Source organism: Neolamprologus multifasciatus, chromosome 6 (genome assembly GCF_963576455.1).
Source record: "Neolamprologus multifasciatus chromosome 6, fNeoMul1.2, whole genome shotgun sequence".
Lineage (NCBI taxonomy): Eukaryota > Metazoa > Chordata > Actinopteri > Cichliformes > Cichlidae > Neolamprologus > Neolamprologus multifasciatus.
In genome coordinates, this window is record NC_140444.1 from 514,942 (window position 1) to 527,500 (window position 12,559).

The 12,559-nt window shown below is 48.1% G+C and overlaps 1 protein-coding gene and 1 pseudogene across 2 annotated transcripts in view; both read left to right on the top strand.

Moving 5' to 3' along the window:
* On the top strand, positions 1–7,855 carry LOC146516040 (transmembrane protein 121 pseudogene; annotated as a pseudogene).
* Positions 7,754–12,559, top strand: part of LOC146516041 (phosphofurin acidic cluster sorting protein 1-like) — a 22,106-nt gene continuing 17,300 nt past the window's right edge. For both annotated transcript variants that reach the window (XM_085163937.1, XM_085163936.1), the window contains exon 1: positions 7,754–7,913. In XM_085163937.1, coding sequence (XP_085020063.1) covers positions 7,759–7,913 — 155 coding nt within the window. In that variant the 5' untranslated portion in view covers positions 7,754–7,758. The remainder of the gene's footprint in view (positions 7,914–12,559) is intronic.

Consider the following 12,559-nt stretch of genomic DNA (forward strand, 5'->3'; position numbering starts at 1 on the left):
TTCTCACAATGAGCCACACCCATTTTCACACCTTGGCTGTGGTGGTTTCAGCTTTTCATGCTCAGCGTCGGAGCACTCTACCTCACTCACACACTTTTATTCATGCACCGACACTGCAGTAGATCCATCAGACGTGGGGTTAGGATCTCGCCCAAGGATATTTGGTTAGTAGGTGGCTCCACCACCCGAGCTACATCCTCGTGCTGAGATGTCCTGCTTCGTTCTCACTGGTGTCTGGGTCGTGTGATGCTGACCCCACAATGACCCTGAGAGTTAGCCGGCGGTGTTTCCTATGGGTCAACTCAGAGGGGACAGATTCTGATGCTCGTGATGTTAACCTTCTGCTGCTGTGGGAGAAGTTATGACATGTTTCACTAATGCAGTGAACAGTGTTATACCAACAACTGTTTGTCCATGTCTGACTGTCATGAATGAGCTGTTGGACTCTGAACTCCTGCCACAGGTTGGAAGCTGCTATTTTATATTTCCCTCTTTTAAGCAGGAAACAGTGCGACAGTAAAAATGTCTTTATTAGGGCTGCACAAGTACAACATCACAGCTCTGGAAAGTTATCACTGGAAATGGCACCAGAGCGGCTCGATGCTGAGCACAGCTACATGGACACATGGCACAGCTCATATCTGTGAGCTTTCAGGTTTCAGGTCGAAAACATGAGAGAGGTCAGAGGTCGTATGGAGGACAGCTGCTTCGTGCTTTATGTCTCCCTTCATGCTGCTCCTGTTGATGCTCAGTGTTCATCCACAAAACTTCCCATCGGCGCTGTTCCTCCTTTCCCGGCCGCCCCTAACCTCACCCCAAACGGGAAACGCAGACGCTTCGTCAGACGCGCTAACACAAACATTTCTGTCCCCTGAAAGAAATGCTGGCAGCGCCGCTTAATGAAAATGCACTTGGCTCCAGGAAGAAGGAAAATCTGTTTCCTGAGAGCTTCTCATCCCAGGATGGAGAGTTTACAGCTGGGGTTCGTCTGTAGGTATATGCTAATCTATGCTAATGCTCCTGCGTTCCCTCCAGCTGCCTTTGAAGTGAGCGTAGGAGTGCAGAGTTCCTGCATCAGGGAAAAATGGAGCTGCAGGCAGAGCCGAGGCCGCCGGCCGCTTTCCTTCATGACGTGAGATGAGGCGCTAACGCTCACCTCAGCAGACGATTGTGCGTTTCCTTTGTTTTGATCCGTTTACATGTTTGTGACGCTGCATGCAGCAGAGATGCAGCCTCTCGCCGCACCTGTGACGGGTCAGCCACCTGTGCGAGCTCGTGCTCCACTTTAACTTCATGCTTTAGTTTCTTTCAGCTCGATGCCTCGTTAGGATTTTTATCCTAATGTGCTGCAAAGCCACCAGCTGGTTTCACTCGTGACCCACTAAATGAGAAATCTGCACCTCTGATGTGGAGCCAGGCGTCCCCTCGTGTCACCGCTGGCCCTGTCGCAGCAGCAGCGAGCTTGAAAGAACGTCAGATCCGTCCTCGAACGCGGCGCCGAGCGGGAGTCAGCCGTATGAGGCGGTAACTGGGCTAATGTAATTCATCCTCATGCAGCTCCAGAGCGTTTCCTCATGACTTTTTAATGTGGTCTTCCCAGAAAAAGCTTAGCCCAGATAAAAGTTAGGTCATTAAGATCAGAGCTTCCAAAAAAAGACTGAACTGGTGATCAACAAACACCTGAAGCTCACGAAGCGCAGCCTGTGATCACAAACACAGAGAGCATGTGTCCGTCAGACTCCTGTAACCAGCAGAATCACAGGAACAATTTATTCAGCTTTCCTGTGGCCCATCGGTGCGTTTTCACACTGGGAGCATGGGGACGCCGTCAGACGCCATTGAGACGATGCTTCCTCTGTTTGACCAACTACACACAAAATTAACTTTATTTCAGCAGAGCTTAAAAACAGAAAAGAAGTGATCTCACAAAGCCAGCTCTAATGTTTGGACTCAAACCCTCCTGGAAGCTGTCCGTGAGCTCCGTGAGCTCTGTGAGCTTCCTGCCTCCTGCGTTGGGCCCAAAGGAAACTCCTTTCAGAGGCTCACCTCCTTTTCCAGTGACTCTCCACAGGGACACACCGAGCTCTGCCTTAAAACTCAGCCCCTGCTGAGTCACACTCACTCAGACGCTGCTTTACGCCCAGTATTTTCAGAAGAGAACCACACACCTGCACCAGGATACCACTGCACGCAAAATGTCGCGCTTTGGCATCGTTTCAGCCATTTCAGCCACCGCTCGGGTTTTTCTAACAGCACAGATGCTGAAAATACGAGCACGTGATTCGTTTGATTGGTTTTTACCACCCGTTCATTGATGAGTGCAGGCGTGCAGAGAGTCTGCACACAGGGAGGAGCTGCAGCAGCCTGGAAAGGTGAGATTTTCCAGTTTGAACTACTCCTCTATGAGCTGATGTGGAGGTTTCGTGTGTGTGGTCACGCGGGTTCCCGCGCCCTCGGCGCTCAGATTCACAGTTCGCTGTGACTGGGAGAACTACGGCACAGTTGCAGCTAGATTAGAGAGCTGGACGCAGCGTTTCACTGTGTTCGCTGTAAAACATGTTGATGAAGAATGAACAAATGTGACAAGAAGTTTGTGTGAATGTGTGAAGAGATGTTTATGGAAAACAGCGTTCCTCTCTGAGAGCGCACTCGGTGGGGTAAACATTTTGGTGTGTGCAGAAACAGGACAAGCTGCTGAGGATGAAGAAAAAAACAGGCTCGTTCCCTCCCTCACAGATGTTGGGAAACTCGTGCTGAAAGCAGAGCCTGCAGATAGAAAACGTGAGGAAGACTCTCTGCACGCTCAGAAGGGAGCGACGATGGTCCGGCTCGACGATCGGCGCCGTGGCGATGGATTTCAGCCGTGGAGGCAATAATAAGGCTCGCTCGTCCTGATCGCTTTCTTTAAAACGTGTCAAAAAACAAAAAGCTTTTTCTGCAAAACTTTACAGCACAAACTTTACGAGGAGCCGCAGGGAGACGAGCAGCTTTTATCTCCTCAGAAACACTAAGAGAAACTCTGACGTCTCTAAAGTTGCAGCTTGTGTGGAGATCACACCTTTAAATTTAACCAAGCGTTAACAGGAAGCCTGGATGTGCTGATTCTGCTGCCACAACAATCCAAAGATTTGCACACCGTCGTCTCAGAGACAGCAGCTCTGATGCTAACCTTCAGTTGGTTTCACCGCGGTTTGGACGGCAGCTGAAACTGGACCAAAGGAAAACATGAACACAACCTTCATCCAAGTTTAAAGTGTGAAATATCTCAAATATCTCAGCCAACGTAAGCTGTGGCATGAAGATGTGGAAGATAAGGGATGAACGCTGATCCAAGCGTCCTCTTTCTGTAACTGGACTGCAGAGTTTGGACCGAGGCTGTTTCCGATTGAAAGTTACGCCCGAGCAGAACCTCACCTGCACCTTCCTTAAAGACGCCGTCATGACTCGATCGTAGCCGACTCTCTCGCAGAAATACTGGCGTGAGTGTTCGGACCGTTGACTCTCTGCTGGCTTCAACTAGAGATGGTTACCCCGCAGCCAAACAAGCCGCACGTGTGCCTGACGGCGGTCCTCATCGTGACCAGCCTGGCGCTCATAGACGCCTACCTGGTGGAGCAGAATCCGGGTTCCCGGAGGCTCGCTGTGTGCGTCACCGTGTTGGCGAGCGACGCGTGTTTCCTCATCGTCCTTCGATACGTGGCCGTCTGGGCCGGGTCAGAGGTGCACACCGCGAGGCGGGGCTATGCCATGATGCTCTGGTTCTTCTACATCTTTGTCTTGGAGATCAAGGTCTACTTTGTTTACCAGAACTACAAGTCCCAGGACGCAGGTGTGGAGGTGGTGGATGTAGGCGTGTCCCGGAGAGGTCTTACGCTGCTGCTGTCCATCTGCATGCCCGTTGTGTTCGTAACGCTGGCTGCGATCGATCACCTGGAGTACTTGCGACCATACAAAAAGAGAGAGGAGATACGGAGCCGCCTGTTCTGGGTGGTGCTGGACCTGCTGGATGTCGTGGATGTTCAAGCGAACCTGTGGGAGCTTCAGAGCGAAGGACTCCCTCTGTGGGTGGAGGGTTTGATGTTCTTCTACTGCTACATCCTCCTGCTGGTGCTGCCGTGCGTCTCCCTGAGCGAGATCAGCATGCAGGGCGTGAACATCGTCCCCCACAGAATGATGCTCTATCCCATCCTCAGCCTCGCCACCATCAACATCATCACCCTCCTGATCCGCTCAGGAAACCTGCTGGTCTACGGGGACATCCGAGTGTCGGGGATCATGATGGGAAAGAATGTGATCGCCATCGTGATGAAGAGCTGCAGCCTGCTGCAGTACAGGAAGCACCAGCCGGCGGCTCCTCCGGCGGATCCAGGCGCCGAGATCCAGAAGAACTCTGAGGAGGAGGTTCAGGTGTACGGTGGGCAGCACGCGGGGCTGCCCAGAGTCGTGATTGAGGACTTCACCAGCATCCCAGAAGAGGAGGAAGAGGATGAAGAAGGCGAGGAGGGCGGTGCTGATGCCAGTCAACAAGAGGTGAGCTTGAATGGCGATGAGATGAAAGAAGGAGAAACCCAACTGAAGCGCCGGGACACGACTGGTTTGGGATAAACGAGCATCTGCGGTGCCGTGGAGAAACTCAGCGGCAGTCCCAGAATCCAACAAGTTCCCACTGCGTCGCTGTAAAACCGATCAACAGGTTTCTTCAGGTTCTTGTTCATGAACTCAAACGTTTCTAAGGAAAGGTCGTTTCTGTTGTTGATTGTCTCGCTCTGATATAAGAGAATTTCACTTAAAACTGAGTAGAAATCTTCTTGTTCACACAGATTTATGGTGTTGGAGACCGTTCTCACTCCCGAGGCGTAACATGCCGACGTTTTGTCACGTCCCGCGGCGTTCCTGAGGAACGCGAAAGGAGACCTTTGGCGTTGTTATGGTACGCGGCGGGTTATGGCTGAAATCCAGTGCAATGACGCTCCCGCGGTAATAGACGTTCCAGCCCTAAACCTAACCTTATCCCTAGCCCTAACCATAACCTTTTTCCTGATCTTAACCAGGACTTTAATGACGTTAAATAGCGTGTTTCTAAGTGATTTGAAGAAAAAGAGCGAACATGTGTAGATTGAGTCCATACGGTTCTCATATTTCCTCATTTTTCCGAGGTCGTCATTCAGGAACGTGGTGGGTAGCCGAAAACGTAATATGTTGACGATTTGTCACCTAGTGTGAAATGTGACGCTTTGGGGGTGAGAACGTGTTGGGTGGGGATGTAAAATTCATTTTTAGAGTCCTGAATTTAAACCTGTCACACGTCTCTGAGAACCAGTCACTTAGAAAAGCTTCTTCTAACGCTTGTTGGCAGATTGATGCTGCTCTCGTGGCTGTGAGCAGACATGAAGTAGAGCAGATTTGGGCTCAGAGGGCTCTGATGTAACCTTAGAGACTCGCTCAGCCTGTTAGGTCCATAAACAGAAACACAAATCCAAGCGAACCCTTCCTCGTGTCAGCGTTGAAGCCGCACAGCAGCTCCTCGGCATAAAGAGAAGATGTGGATGAAAATGATGATTCTTCACTGCTGAGGAGACGATGCTGGAGCTTTTACCTGGTGTGCTTCCACACATGACACTTATAAAGATACGGATGTGTTGAGTAAAGGAGCGAGGGAGGTGGCGTCGTTACCTGAACAGGTGTAATCTCAGTTTCTGGACACAGTTGTTTCTCAGGATGTTCATAAATTATGAGCAGCAGACTCAGCGACACGACCAGCAAACGGCTGACAAGGCTCCGTCCATCATCATGTAACTCAGGGCTGAGGTGACTGTGCTGCTTTTGTTGATGACTCATATTTGGAAAAGAAAACTAATAAAATGACTAAAATACAATTTGAAGCCAGAATGCTTTGAAAGCAAAGCAGCTTTGTGGTCAGTCTAAAAGTTTCCTGTTTGCAGACCCTTCGTTTTATCTGCCTTCAGGTCTGATTTTAAGTTTTTTCCCTCTTATTTCAAAGCCAGTGTACAAACATGTAAACAGAAGCATTCCTGCAGTGCGCCAATGTGGCCACAAGATGGAGCCAGACCTCACACATTAAAATAAATTCATCGTCAGGTAAAGGACAAATTAAAAAAGAAGAAAAAGCAAATTAAAGTGTGATGGTGATGATATTTCAGGCAGAAAAACACGGCAGGAAACTGCTTGTTTTTCTTTCTTGCTGTTCAGCTTCGTAAAGCTACAGACACGTACGAGCACGTTTGTGCTGTTTCTCTGCTCTGTTTAAATGTGCTGCTGGAACAATCACACAGAGGCTACACTGAGATCGCTGAGTTCATTTTTAAACTCTAATTTACCCCATAAACCCTGCCGTCAAACACTCACACAGATGTAACTATAAAATGTTATATTTCCTAAACACATCCAAACAGTTTTCAGCATCAGAGGTTCACATAACAGGACTGAAGTCGTCGCTGACGTCCATCAGCAGGTCCTCAGCTTTGCTGTGTCCTTCACCATCAGTCCTCACTTCTAATACGAAGGAAAGCAGTCAGTGAGACGACGTGATCTTCTTTTTGACCTACTTTCCCTGCAGGTCAGGGTTCAGGAAGAAACTTGGTTGTTTGTGGTGTGATGAGCATGAAGTAAACTGTCTGCATGTGCTTTAGTGCTGATCGTATCAGCTGACTGCTCTCGGCCAGAGGAGGAAAGATCAGCTTCTGTTGGTCTGGTAACCACCTGTCACCTGACTCATACTCTCCTCCACATCCTCGTTTATAAAGTGCTTCACAAACCCAAACATGACGACTAACAGCTGGATTTTCCCGTTTCAAGCCAAACACCGAACAGCCACAGCGTATCCTCAGTTTAACATAAGATCATTGTTGCAGCACCTGATCGCCGTACACTGATGTTTTGTTTTAGTGTCACTAGTTAGCTAACATTTCAATTCAACTCACCTTTATTTACACAGCGCCAAATCACAACAGTCGCCTCAAGGCGCTTTATACTGTAAGGTCGACCCCACAATAATACATACAGAGAAAAACCCAACAATCATATGACCCCCTATGAGCAGCACTTTGGCGACAGTGGGAAGGAAAAACTCCCTTTTAACAGGAAGAAACCTCCAGCAGAACCAGGCTCAGGGAGGGGCGGGGCCATCTGCTGTGATTGGTTGGGGTGAGAGAAGGAAGACAGGATAAAGACATGCTGTGGAAGAGAGACAGAGGTTAATAACAGATATGATTCAATGCAGAGAGGTCTGTTAATACATAGTGAGTGAGAAAGGTGACTGGAAAGGAAAAACTCAATGCATCATGGGAATCCCCGGCAGCCTGTAGGCCTGCAGAGCGGGAGCGAAGTGCTCTAATAGGGTGATATGGTACTACAAGGTCATTAAGATAAGATGGGGCCTGATTATTTAAGACCTTGTATGTGAGGAGCAGGATTTTGAATTCTGGATTTAACAGGAAGCCAAAACAGGAGAAATCTGCTCTCTTTCTAGTCCCTGTCAGGACTCTTGCTGCAGCATTTTGGATTAACTGAAGTTTTTATTTCATGGCTGGATTCTCTGAGCATGAATGCTGAAGGTGGAGCTGAGGAGTGGAGGGCTCGCTCTGCTGGAAACCCAGAAGAAGAGACGGAGGTGTCTCCTCAGAGGATGTGCTGCTCTTGGATCAGCCCCCCCCCGGCTCTCAGCCCCGCCCTTACCGGTAGCCGGGCTGGAGGATCAGCTCACGGCTTCGCAGAGACTGCCGACCGGGAGAGGAAACGATGGCGGCGGCTGTGGACCGAGGAGGACTCCGGTGGTCCACCGACACGTCAGCGGGGACCGAGGCTGCCGGGGAGCCAGACGGCCGCGGCCCGGTGCCCATGAACCTGTTCGCTACCTGGGAGATCGACCGGTCCTCCCCGAGCTGCGTGCCCAGGTAAGAGGATCGATGCCCGGCAGAGAGGAGAGGACGACGGGCTTCTACACAGCACCTGTTTGTTGTGTGTGTGTAAATGTTTTCATGTGTGATCAGTAACGATGCAGCAGGTGCGTTCAGGTGAGTCTGGGGACTCGAGCCTCTGTGCCTGTGATTACTGATGAATGATGATCTTCAGACTTGGTTCCTGTTGTTTTAGTTTGTGTTCATTTTTAGCTTCAGTCCAGTCAGAGGTGTGCAGCGTCTGTGGACGCTCACAGGGATCCTGCTGAAAGCTGCTCTGTCTGCAGTTAAACCTGAGCCGTGTGTGAGTTTCTCAGAGGTCTGTGTGTGTTTTATGATCGCACACACCCTGGCATTGTGCTGGATACCTGTGCAGGTGAAGCCCGTCCAGTTGTTTTGTCGTGATGGTTGTAAAACACCGTGTTTGCACAGTAACGTGAAACTCTCCTTTTAAACTGATCAGGTGCAACAGACGGGAGAGCAGGGCTGCTCGTCATTCAGCATCCACAGGATGACAGGATGTTTCAGACTTCCTGACGTCAACTTGAAGTCAGATCAGCTTCAGTGCTTCCTTTATTACTTCCTTTGGCAGAGGAGACACCGGAGCATCCTTTACATGAGCGTAAAGGATGCTCATAAATCCGATCAATCTCGTGTCGAGTTGATTTGATGTAAACTGGTTCAAACTGAAGCTGCTCCTCCTCACTGTCCCGCAGTGCTCAGCGGTTTCACCTGGTTCTGGCTTATCAGCCGTGTTAAGACCAGAGACACCTGCAAGGTCATGACCTCAGCGATTACATCAGCTTTCAGCAGCCAATTAGAAGTGGACAAAAAATCCTGATGACAGCTGATTAGCGTTCGTTCTCTCTGATCGCCGCCTGTCTGTTTCCGGGCAGATTAGCAACATGTTCGTGCAGGGGTTAACGAAGCCAAGCAGTCGATGTTAATCCTCTTAAATGTCCTGTTGACTCAGGAAGCAGCGAAGAGTAAAGCGAGTCATGCATCACCTGCAAACAGGTGCAAATAATACCTGAAATGATGATTCTAAAGGAAATCTTCTTCATTATGTCGGCGGATATTAAACATCAGAGCGATCAACACTCCGACTGATCCCAGATCAGTCAGCACTGAGTCGCTGCAGCCTGGCCTCGCTGCTCCGCTGCTCTGAGGTCAGTCTGGAGACTTGTGGAGCCTCCATCAGCATTTTCTCCAGATCTCCAGACTCATGAACTGGAGCTTCGTCCTGGAAACTGATGATGTGGAGCCAAGTGGGACATTTGTGGGTTAATTCAGAGGTTTTCCCACAGAGCTGTTGCGTGATGAACTCGTGTAACTATGCATGTGACCAATAAAGGATCTCGAGATGAGAGCGATCGATGTGTTTGTCTTCATGCAGCTTTTAAATGATGAACTCTCCTCATCATCACGCTGCTCTGTCAGTGACCCTCATCGCTGTGCCCGGGTTTAAGCATCTGATCAAAGATAACAGCGCCACCATCAGGTCGGCATGTGAACTTAGAAGGACAAGTAACCTATTACAGCCTGGGGCCTGTGCTGGCGCGTGCCCTCTGTCGATACTGAGAGCGTCACTGTCAGTTTCATGTACAACAGTCGTAGGTTTAAAGCTTAACGCACCAAATAAGTGGAACGTGAGGGTAAAACACACGAAACAAACGAGTCATCCACCCACACATTAAAAACAGAAGCTATCCTTCACACAAAGATCTATTTTTCACCTCCTCTGTCCTCGGGAGGGCGGATCAGAGCTCAGGTGGCACTGTTAGCAGGATTAGCAGGATTAGCTCCTGCTGGCCGGCGTTGACAGGAAGCCGCAGCCTACAGGACGAGTCCCAGCATGACCTCGCAGTAATGAGGTCTCAGGAGGTCAGCCTCTCACTCAGCTCCCTCAGGACTCGGCTCTATTAAACACGTCCACCTCACTGCTGAAGGGGAGCTGAGGAGGTTAAACAGGCCCCGCCTCCACGATACGTCAGGAATCACGACTATTTGAAGTGATGGATCTCCGGGTCAAACATGGCCAGAGTGTAAAAGAAGGAGATAAATGAAGGTGAAGTGAATCACACGGCTCTGGATGCTCAGCTTCAGACGCTTTTTTGTCCTTCATGATTTTTTTATTCAGCAGAGTCACAAATTTATTTCATTCCAGCATAAAAACCTCGATAATCAGCCCCAGAGTGTGATAATTACTGATATTTACTGATATTTTTGGGGTGTCTGTAGCTCAGGTGGTCGAGCAGGTTGGTGGTTCGATCCCCGTCTGCTCCAGTCTGCATGCCAAATTTCCTTGGGCAGCCCCACGTTGCTCTCCGATGCATCCTTGGATGCATTTGAGAGGCTTTCAGCCAAGAACTGATTCTGTTTTCAGTTTGTTTTCTTAGCAAACACACTTTGGCTGCTGCCCCTCTGATGGCTTCTGGACAATGGCAATAAGAAGGGAGGGGCCTTTTGGGGAGCAACAGATTAAGTATGGTACATGGCCTGTGTTTGTATAGTGCTTTACACATCCAGTCATCCACACATTCTCACACTGGTGATGGCAGCTACATGTAGCCACAGCCGCCCTGGGGTGCACTGACAGAGGCAAAATAAAAAACTTGTATTGGAAACCATCTAAAGCTTTAGAAGCTAATTTAGAAGAAAAAAAACAGACTAGCTTTCATCTCCACGTGGACAGAGAGAGGCGCTGGTGTGACAGACAGGAGGCCGAGCAGGACGGACGTGAGCCAATCAGATGGAGCTGAGGCTGAGAGAGGAGGGAGGGTGGATGTTGGACAAAGGATGATGAAGACAGAGCTGCCGGGCAGGATGAGAAGAGGAAGACCTCAGAGGAGGTTCATGGATGTAGTGAAGACCAACATGCAGACGGCACACAGTTGGCAAAAGGAATTGCTTGTGATTGTCTTCAAACTGCTTGCCCGTAATGATCTGCTGAAACTTTAGTTGCTGAGTTTCCACCGACTTTGAAGCTGGAGTAAGTTTAGCTGAAGGTGCTGATCAGACTTGTGCTGTGATCTCAGCGTCAGGTTGTCAGGCTGTTCACACTAGGGCTGCCACAATTAGTCGACTAGTCACGATTACGTCGACTATCAAAATCGTCGACGACTGATTTAATAGTCGACGCGTCGTTTGAAGCTTTGTAAGATCCTGAAAGACGCAGGAATAAGTAGTAGGATTTAAGAGTGTAATAACGGACTGAAACAGAAGATGGCAGCACTGCATGTACAAGGATGCCAGCTGCCGTTAAACCCCGAAGAAGAAGAAGCTGTGTCCCAGAATTCATAGCGCGGCCCAGCTCAGTTTCCAACAATGGCGGCAGCTAGTTAGTTTTAATATTACTCTTATTATTCTTTCTGGGTCACAAAATAAACGTTTAACATATTTTCAGGCGAGAATGTAACTGTGTAAACCTCAAATATCTGCTCAGTTTATCAAGACACCACATATTTTCAAAAGCGCTCCGATGTTTTCGGAGACGTCTGTTAGCCACTAGCTCGATAGCTAGCCGGGGGCTAGGCTAACTAGAGCCGTGAGAACACCGGACTCCCGGTGTTGTGCCAAAAAGTGATTTCCAATGTTTCCGTGTATTTTTTTTATGTGTATGGGTAAATAGACTTCGGTGAACAGGGTTTACAAAGGGGTTATATATAGAATTAAAAAATTATCTGTTTTTTCAAGTATCTTTACAGCTCTGTGTTATTGTACTTACATTATAACCAATCCGGTCCTTTATCCTCGTTTAAAATATTTTTACAGAACTATTGTCATATTTGCTGCCTTTTCTGCTGTCCTCTTGGCCAGCTTACGCTGACAAAATACATTTTTAATGTTAATGAGATTTTTTTAACTGCATAAATAAAGGTTATATAAAAGTCACTGCCAAAAACTGATTGCGGCTTCTACCTTGTTACACGAATGTTGTTTGTGGCTCAATATGACTTTATGTCATCCATGAGGGATGCATTTAACATATGTTTCACATATTATAGCCCAACAAGTTACTTATAGCAGTTTAAATACGACCAATCAGTTTTTGGCAAATACCGGAAATCACTTTTTGGCAGACAATCACTTTTTGGCACAACACCGGCTAATCGTTTTCAAACCCACCGCTGTCTTTCGCTACTCAGGTTAAACATGATATATAAGTCACTTAGATAACTTAAAAATGTTATTGTTTGGCTTTTTCCAGTATTTTATTTGTTCCTGAGTAAATCGGTTTGGCTGAGATTAAAGTTATAGTTTTTACACAGCTGAATAAACCTCAAGCAGACAGCTGATTATCAGAAGTGTGAGATGCTCGAGAATTCACTCCGGTGTCCTGTTATATTTTAGATAGCAAGGAGTTTATTAAACTTCACCGAAACAATCTGCAAATTTCATTAAAAGTTTAATAAACTATCATCTTGTCTTTATTTTTAGTTAGCACCTTAAACACTTAAAGCTGTAAGCTAATGATAGTTATATAAGAGCAGATGCTGCTGGTGCAATAAGCTGTACGTTTTACGTCCAATGGATGATGATCTGATTAGTCGACTAATCGCAAAAATAATCGGTGACTAGTCGACTATCAAAATAATCGTTTGTGGCAGCTCTAGTTCACACCTGCTGCTGTTTGTGTTGGC